Genomic DNA, 9,091 nt, shown 5'->3' with positions numbered 1-9,091 from the left:
GCTTCCGCGCCGAGAATCGAAGATTGTGTGAGTTGTAAGAGATGTGAATCTGCCTGCCCGACAGATATTTTAAGTGGATTTCTCTGGGAAAAAAAAGACCTAGTGACAGATTAATACAATTCCCTGTATGAGTGTATGCAATAACAACATAACAGCTCAATGAACATCAGACACCAAGTATTACCGTGTACTAAATATTCCTGAACACTCTTTTACAACCAATTGGGCAAACACAAAATCACAGCTAGCTATATATCCCTCACGAGTCAAAACAAATGTTCATACATATCTGTAAAAAGAATGTTCACATTTATTTGAAAAAAAAAGCGAAGACCGTAGATATGTGATGTCACGGGCTCACGGCTGCATAGTCGATAGTGAACTCACTTCATCATGTCACTGATCGTCTTCCTGATGAGCTCCCAAGCGCTCAAAATGTGCCTCTCCTCCTGAAGTGACGATCCCACAGCGAAGCGCAGCACGAGCTTGCCACCTACCACTGTGTGCGTAAGGTACGCCTTGCCGGTCTTGTTCACGTTTGCCATGAGCAAACGGTTCACCTCGTCATCCGCCCTAACTCCAGCCGCCTTGATCCTGAAGCAGACCAGAGCAAAGTTTCTCGGCACGACAATCTCGAACCGATTATCAGCATGGACCAAGTCCTCAAACATCTTGGCCATGGCGACGTCTCTGCGGATGTGTTCTTGGAGATTGGCGGTGCCGTAGGTGCGCATGACCATCCAAAGTTTGAGGCCACGGAAGCGGCGGCCGACTCCGACCTGCATGTCCTTGAGGTCAGTGACGTCGCCGGACACGCTGGCATCGTTCTTGAGGTACTCGGGGTCAGTCTCCAGCGACTGGCTGAGGCGGCGCGCATCACGCACGTAGAGGCAAGTGCAGTCCAGACACGTGAGCAGCCACTTGTGCGGGCTCATGCTGATGGAGTCCACGTGCTCGACGCCATTCAGGTGGTGCCGAAACTCTGGGCAAATGCACGCGCTGCCGGCATAGGCAGCGTCGACATGGACCCACACATTGAACATAGCCGCGACTTTGGCGACGTCGCCTATCGGGTCGACGGCATTGGAGGACGTGGTGCCCACCGTGGCGCAAACGTAGGTCGGCACGAGGCCGGCCATGTCGTCGGCCTGCATGGCCGCGAGTAGCTTCACCGGGTCGACGCCGTAGTCAGTCTCTGGCCCGGTGGGAATTGAGCGGAAATTTGTAGGGTCGAAGCCCGCCAGCCGGCACGCCTTGAAGAACGTAGAGTGGGTCTGGTCAGAGGCGTAGACGGCGAGGTCTGAAATCCCGGCCCCACTCCGGCGCATTGCTATGTCACGGGCGGCGGCAAGCGTGACGAGCATGGCCTCGCTCGTCGTCCCTAGAATGACGCTGCCGCCCGTCCCCCGGGAAGCACCGGTGCGGTTCATGAAGCTCCTTGGAAGCCGCAGAAGCTGCGCGAGCCAGTCCAGCGCGAGCACCTCCATCTCCGTAGCAGCGGGAGCCGCCTGCCACGTGAATCCAACGGTGTTCATTGCGGAGGCGATGAGATCTCCGGCGATAGCCGCAGCGCTATTGGTCGCCGGAAAAAATGCGAAGAAGTTTGGGCTGGCCCAGTGTGTGATACCAGGCACCACTGACGCCCTGAGCTCTTTCATGGCGACGTCGAAAGGGGCTGGGTGCACCGGCGGAGACGCTCCGAGCTCGTCCCGCAGGTAGCCAGGTTTGACGCTGGGCAGCACCGGCATGGACTCGACGGACTTGTAGTAGTCGGAAATGAAGTCGACGGCCTTGTGGAGGTAGGATCGTACGTCATCGTCGTTGAGTGGATGGAAGGGTGGCCGCTCACCAAAGGCGGTGACGAGGCCGCTTCTTGCAGGAATGCTGCCCATTTGTGGATGGTACCAATGAGATGGGTGCCTTGATTGGTACTACCACCAACACGTACCTCTCTATTATAGAGTAGTACAACTAGGAAGGACTAAGGACTCCATACATACCATGTGACCTCACAGCAAAAGCAACACATCAGCGGAACTGTAAACAAGGCACCCATCTCATTGGTACTATCCACAAATTTAAATTTTGTTCATGTCCCAGGTTGGCACCTAATTTGCTACCACATGCTGGCATGAACCTTGAGACAGAGCCAGCAAAAACACTTAACCTAACATCTCCGAAATTATCTTCCTAATTTTGGACCCACTCTCTCCAAAAGCCAAGCCCCAAAAGGCCATAACACGTTGGATGAAGATAGCTAGCAAGATTTTGACGGAGACCCAAAAGCCATGTCCCTTCCTTGACGGAGAAAAAAAGGAGGCACCGAAGCAACCAAGGAACAGTGCAATAAAGCAAGGAAGATTCTTTGCCAAAAAAACATGGAATAAAACCAAAAAAAAACTAGTTGGATGCCTCGTATATGAAGGGGTTGCTTGGTTTGAAGCCACCTTTTGCAAGGTAATATATTATCAAGTTTAAAAGGTTTGGACTCCATTTGTTTGGTGCCAAATTATTGACAGTGCTTACAATGTTTGAAAATTCGCAGGGGCACACACGTACACATGGATACAGCTGTCCATTCGCTTCAAAATTGGTGCACTAGTTTATTGCATTAGCCCTTAATCGTTGCGTTCAATGCATGCCAGCTTTTGGCAGAGTTGCATGAGCCACCCACCCCACCTCTCATGCCATTTCATATCATCTCAAATTTTGAATCAATTTTATCCTTTGAACTGAAAGTCTAAATTAAGTTTTGTTTGCATATTATGTTCGTTGAACGAGTACTTTCGAACAATATCAATTTTGAATACATTTAGACACCTTTTTTTACAATTTTATACCAAGATTTAAATATTAAAACTTGATAGTCGTGATGTTAAGTTCTACAAATTTTACCAAGTTTCATTTTCTTTTGGGGGTTTAGGGTCGGTGGTTAGGGCTTAGGGTTTAGGATTTAAGTTTTAGTTTTTGAAACTTGCTGAATTTATAATTTGTTTATCAAGTTTTAGTACTCCTCTGTATCGAAATATAAGACATTTTTTTATAAAAGGGAGTATAAAAGACTGTCTTATATTTTGATACGGAGGGAGTAGTTGAAACTTGCTGAAGTTTTTGAAACTAGTCAAAATGTATTCAAAAGTGGGCTTGTTTCAAAGCCCTTTTTACAAGGAAAACAAAGATGCGAATGAAATATAAAATGGTATTTCAATTCAAAAGGTATAATAGATTAAAATAATTTACAATCAAAAGGAAAAGCATGAGAGGTGGGGTGGGTAGGGCATGCACCTTCTGCCAAAACTCCCTCGGTTCCTAAATATATGACCTTTTAGAGATTTCACTATAAACTACTTACGGAGCAAAACGAGTGAATCTAAGCTGTAAATTATGTCTATATATATCCGTATGTAGTCCATAGTGAAATCTCTAGAAGGTCCTATATTTAGGAACGGAGGGAGTATCAAAAGCTGCATGTATGCAATAATTAAGCTCTAGTCACCAAGCCACTTTCCTAATCTTGGCGTAATCATGTGGCTGCATGCATGCATGCCCCGGTCCCTGTGTCTTCCCTACAATGTTAGCAAGGCAAGATCCTTCAGTTTTAAGTAGCCAACCAAATGCATTTTTGTTTCTCCTAAAAAAAATGGCTCATTACTCTCAATAACATTTTCGCTTGGAGTCATGTTGGTGTAGCTAAATTTCACTTCAATCCAACCAGGCTCAAACTCAGATGAGGCAGAATGTCTTGTCAGCGCCTAGTTGGTCTAATGGGTATGCAAGGCATTTCAGATCCACTGCAAATTAACCTAAATGTGATGAATTTATGGATTCTGCCATGTCCCATATGTCGCGCCGTGCAAAAATTGGCATGTAAATCATATCATTGTCTGAAAATTGTACGTTCTTGCATATAGTGGAATTGTGATTTTTTTAATTTGTGTTATTTTTTATCCCATTATCTTTCTTCTTTTAGGATAATATCAATGATATTATTTTATTTTATTTTATTTAGAATAATTTGTGTTTCTATGTGTGTGCCAATTTATGTAAATATTTTTTTATTAAGAAACAATGTTGGTCCTAAAAAATGTTTGATTATTAGTCGGCCCAAGAATTTTGCTATTTCTCAATGGATTGAGCAATAAGTCACTGAAGAGTCACACCCGGAAGGCCCAGAGCGGAGCTTAAGGTAGTGAAAAAATTGTTTCCTTGATGACCCAACCCTATATTACTTATCCAAATTGTGTTCTTGACAACAAATCGTTGAAAACCGGCCACTGAGCTTTGCTACACGTACAGAGTGTTACAGGGATGAGGGGATTACAGGATGTTATGGCAGCTTTTAATTGGTCACTAGTAGAGGCGCGGCCCACCCCTGTCGAATTCAGGGAGGGTGTGTTTGGAAGTTTGGAAGGAGCCTATAGAATCCTCATAAAAGCCTATACGTCTAGAATTTTTGGGGCATGTCAGCTCAATAATCCTAGACCTACAAAGAATCTATAAACATTTAGATAACTTTCTAGACTATAATTCTTTCCTCCACGTCGCATGTAAGGGGAGCCCCAAATAACAAGTCATCAACTTTTACGTACATCGAAGAGAGTGCCAACAAATTGGGTGTAGGGGGACAGCGGTATCAAGGATTTAAGTCCTAGATTTGCAACTGGTGCTCGCATTTTTTTGGATTTATTTCAGGCTATCCAGTGATGTTCGTTCAGTAGGAGGAGACGTTTCGGTCGACTACGAGACGTCTGTGATGACTTCGTCAATCTCAAGATGCTATGCCAGTTCAACCTCTCAAATATGCTCATAGAAATAGGATGTGTGTGCATGCGTCCATATGGGTGAGTATATGAGCAACTTCGATTGTGCTGTGTTAAAAAAGTTAGTTTAGCTATACGTCAGTCGACTGAAAATCTGATTTGGTCAGCTAATTTTCCTTAGAAGAAAGGAGGCGCAGCAGAGAAGGAAGAAATGAGGCGCTGGAGAGAAGGAAGAAAGAGCCGCACTGGGTGCTCGCCGGAGAGGCTAGCCCATTATGAATCTTAGGGTTTCGGGTGGGGGCGGCGATGGACGGTGGTGGTGCACTTCGCCGGAGAAAAACCCAAACGCGGGTGGGCCCAGAGGGATGGCCGGGGCGACGAAAGACCGGCGGTGGGGGTGGTTCCGCGGAGGGCGGGGCGGCGCTCCCGCCACCCGCGGCCGGCGGTTCCGCAGGTGGAGCGCTGGGAGGAGGAGGAAGAAGAAGGGCCGCTGGTCGTTATATCTTCATCCGACGTCTAGAATTAATCGACTGGCCCAATTTCAAAAAACAGAGCCTAACCCAAAAAAAAGTAGACAAGGCCTTGTATATAAGCCGGGCCAAAATGCCCAGAGGAGGCGTTACCACTTAGCTGAGAACTTGTGAGATTCCTGTTGGAAATGAGGGTAATCGTGACCAAGTCCAGGCCGTTGCTGGTCCAACCGTCGACGGAGCAGTCGACGCCGGCGACGGCCGACCACATCAAAGTCTCCTCCTTCGACAAGCCTCTCGCCTTCTCCTCCTCCTCATCGTTCCACGTCTTCGACCGCGCCATCCACGAGCCCGCCGAGACCATCAAGAGGGCGCTGTCCCGCGCTCTGGACCACTTCCGCCTCATTGCCGGCCGCGTCGTCGTGGGAAACGACGACGGCGATCTCTGCATCGCATGCACCGGCGAGGGCGTCCAGTTCGTGGCCGCCACGGCCAACTGCGCCTTAGTGGACGTCAAGCTCTTCGACCCGCCGTTCGCGGGGCTGCTTAAAGACCTCGCCGTCGAATACCCGGAGGCCGGCTGCCGCGTGACCGACCCCTTGCTGCTCATGCAGGTGACCGAGTTTTCCTGCGGCGCGTTCGTCCTTGGGGTCACCTGGAACCACGTCGTCGCCGACGGCACGGGGATCGCACTGCTCCTGCGGGCAGTGGGCGAGCTCGCGCGCGGGCTGGCTCGGCCGTCCGTCTCCCCGGTCACCTGCGCCGACCAGCTCCTGCCGGACCTCCCGCCGTTGGCCGCCGCTATAGAGCGCACCATGGTTGGCCAGCTGAAGCCCAAGGATTACGCCTACCTCGACATCACCGTGCCGATGAGCACCATCCACCGCATCAAAGCCGAGCTCGGCGACGAGCTAGGCGCGCCGTGCACCGTATTCGAGGCGGTCACGGCGGTCATGTGGCAGTGCCGCTCCCGCGTTATCATGCCGGACGACGACCCGGACAACCCGGCGCCGCTCGTGTTCGCGGCCGACGCGCGCAGGGCCGTCGGCGCCGCGGAGGGCTACTACAGCAACTGCGTCACGACCCAGGTAGTCGCGCCGCCTCCGACGATCCGTGAGGTGGCAGAAGGGGACATCAAAGACGTGGTTAAGATGATCAGGACCGGCAAGGAGCGGATACCGGCCACCTTCGCCGGAGAAGAAGGAGAAGAAGGCATGCCACTGCCATGCGTGGAGGACACGCTGTTCGGGTACAGCGCGCTGTTCGTGACGAGCTGGCGGAACCTGGGCTTCGAGGCGACGGACTTTGGCGGCGGGACGCCGGCGCGGGTTATGTGCTACGTGGGGCCGGAGTCGCTGCCGGCCTGCGTGGCGTGCCTGCCGTGCAGGGACAAGGGCGGGGCCAACGTCCTCTCCCGCTTTCTCAAGGAGGAGCACGGCGGCGCCTTCCTTGCCGAGCTGGCCAAGTTCACGTGACCGCGCGCGTGCCTTGGATCGATCGGTGCAAAGCTAGCTAGCTGCATGCTTGGGAGCTCTACTGTTTGGTCCTAGTACTCTACTAGTAAAAAAAACAAAAATAGCTTTAAGTTTGCACTGGACATGCAGAGAATATTTGATTGTATCACTCGAAATCAATAAATTTATTTAAAGAATGTTATAGGCGTCTGTTTTCAGTTTTTGTAGAAACACATCTAACTTTATTCATACTCAATAACAGTTATAGATACACAACGATGCAATAGAGGCATGACTCAACAAACAACCTAGAAGACACAACGCCCGCAGAAGCTGGAAAAGTAGGATCAGATCGCACGAGGCGATCAGGAGGCGACGAAGCCCTTGCGCGCCTCCGGTTCCCTCTCTCTCTGTCGGCCGCTCCGGCGGCGGGAGGGAGGGGGAACCTCGGGTCTGTTCGCTAGGTGGGTGTGTGGTAGGGTTAGGGTTGAGGGAGACGCTGCCGAGGCCGTTGCGGTGGTGTCGCGTCGGAATAAGTTTCTCCGGGTTCCGTTCGTGGTCAGGAGAGGCTTTTGCCTTCGTCTAGGAGCCAGCGGAGTTGGGGATCCCCGGGTCTCGTCGAGGTCGCGGGCTTTGGTGGCTGGAGGTCCGTCGGCACTGGCCGTTTGGGTCCTCAGATGGGCGATGGATTCAGTGAGACGAAGACCCTTCTTCTTCCTTGTTGGTATTATTTGCTGCTGCTGTTCTTCTCCTTCCTCTGTGCTGATGCTGGTGGGAGATCCTGCTTTGCCCGGGCGGATGGCCCGGCCGCAGTTCTAGACCGGTCGGATGACTCGAGTTCTCTTCCCTCCGGAAGGGACACTTTTCGCGGTACTCAAAGCCAAAGATGGCGACGACTGTTGTAGGTGTGTTGGATTGATGTCCATGCCCTCTCAGCGCTGGTGTCAAGAAAAGAGGAAGCAGCATAGCGGCAATTGTACCGTGGTTGAAGATGATGACCTGCTTGCGACTGGTTGCAGATCCTTCTACTGCAGGGGTCTTCTCTCAAGATTCAGGGATGATGACACAGGGCTCCGGAGATCTTCTTGTATTATGGTTGTCTTAGGGTACTCTAGGTGTTCATGGTCCTTTGTGTTTGCGTGTCAGTGTGCTTGTAAGGGTCAACTTCTTTGTACTGATTCGTGATATGAATGAAAAAATTTCTCAAAAAAAAAACAGTTATAGATACACTGATTTGGATCTAAAATCCAAGACAACACAAAGTAACTCCTATGACTAAAAATTACAATGAAATCTCTTGTAAACATCTTCTTCACAGTATCAATCTCTGCTCGAAGAAATATTCCAAGGACTTCGGTAAGAGGCTGCAATTAGATTGGAGCAACGATGTTGTCACTTTTTCACCGGCACGAACATTACCAATTATGGTTTTTGAAAACGCCTTGAGTCGTCCATCTAAAAAGATGGGAAGCCTTGATTGATGAACATTTTTTGGGCCGGGGATGGTCCCCTAGAAGTACAGGTTGTTGAATCACGATATCTTTATCATGGTGTCGATGAAAATTTTCACTTGCACAAAGAAGCAAACCAACAAAAAAGGATGAATGTACAATTAGAGGAAGAAGATGACTAGTATATTTTTTAATTTAATTTTACTATTTACAGGTTGTTCTACGTCCAGTTGTCAATCCTTTATACCGGCTTTTGTTTTTCTTGATATTAATCGGGTCTAAGATGCCCTATGGGTGTCTTTGTTCAGAAAAAATAGCAACCAAATTGCTAAAGATGCCCCCTCTCAAAAGTTGTTTCTATAGAAACAACAAGATTGCAGTGCATTTTGGGATGCCGTTTTGGCTCTCGGGTGCATTTGCTCCTAGATGAACAGTAAAATAAAAAATAGTAAAAAAAAACCCGATTCTTTGTTGTAGATTTTTGTGTTAGTGTCGGAAGCATGCTTGACAATTTTCATGCGAAATAGAGTAGCAGTGCTTTATTGGTGAAAAAAACAAATTTAGATGCAACAGTTTGGGGGTGACATTTGGTGATCAATTTGTTTTTTTCACAGTCCAAAATTCTTAACCTTTTTTCCTAAAAATTTGCAGGTAGCATTTGCATGTGACTATGAACATATTAAAATTTTGTTTGGATTTTTTGACATTTCAAAAATCATTTTCCGCACGAGGAGCACGTGCACCTGGTGACGGTGTCCTGGACTAAGGGGTGCTAACCACCACGACGACCCCCCAATCATGGGCCAAGTCGAGGACTCCCAGACAATCTACGAGTGGGCCATGTTTGTCATGCCCCACAGCGTACCCAAGATGGAATCCTCCAAAGACTTGGCACATACTCCACGACGTGTTTAAATCCTCGGCATGTTTATCCTTCAATGTAACCGACCTACATG

General features: G+C 49.0%; 2 protein-coding genes across 2 annotated transcripts; one reads left to right on the top strand and one right to left on the bottom strand.

Moving 5' to 3' along the window:
* Positions 1-383: 383 nt before the first annotated feature.
* On the bottom strand, positions 384-1,892 carry LOC123073661 (tryptophan decarboxylase 1-like). Its single transcript, XM_044496723.1, has one exon. The coding sequence runs from the start codon at positions 1,890-1,892 to the stop codon at positions 384-386; it is 1,509 nt and encodes a 502-aa protein (XP_044352658.1).
* Positions 1,893-5,418: 3,526 nt separating this feature from the next.
* Positions 5,419-6,705, top strand: LOC123073660 (acyl transferase 15-like). Its single transcript, XM_044496722.1, has one exon. It carries the CDS (start codon positions 5,419-5,421, stop codon positions 6,703-6,705), a length of 1,287 nt encoding a protein of 428 aa, XP_044352657.1.
* The last annotated feature ends 2,386 nt before the right edge of the window (positions 6,706-9,091 follow it).

This window comes from Triticum aestivum, chromosome 3D (assembly GCF_018294505.1).
Source record: "Triticum aestivum cultivar Chinese Spring chromosome 3D, IWGSC CS RefSeq v2.1, whole genome shotgun sequence".
Lineage (NCBI taxonomy): Eukaryota > Viridiplantae > Streptophyta > Magnoliopsida > Poales > Poaceae > Triticum > Triticum aestivum.
This window is presented reverse-complemented; position numbering and strand designations above follow the sequence as displayed.

Bases quoted from the DNA above. Each gene is read 5' to 3' on its own strand.
- LOC123073660 (XM_044496722.1), top strand. From the start codon at position 5,419: ATGAGGGTAATCGTGACCAAGTCCAGGCCGTTGCTGGTCCAACCGTCG.
- LOC123073661 (XM_044496723.1), bottom strand. From the start codon at position 1,892: ATGGGCAGCATTCCTGCAAGAAGCGGCCTCGTCACCGCCTTTGGTGAG.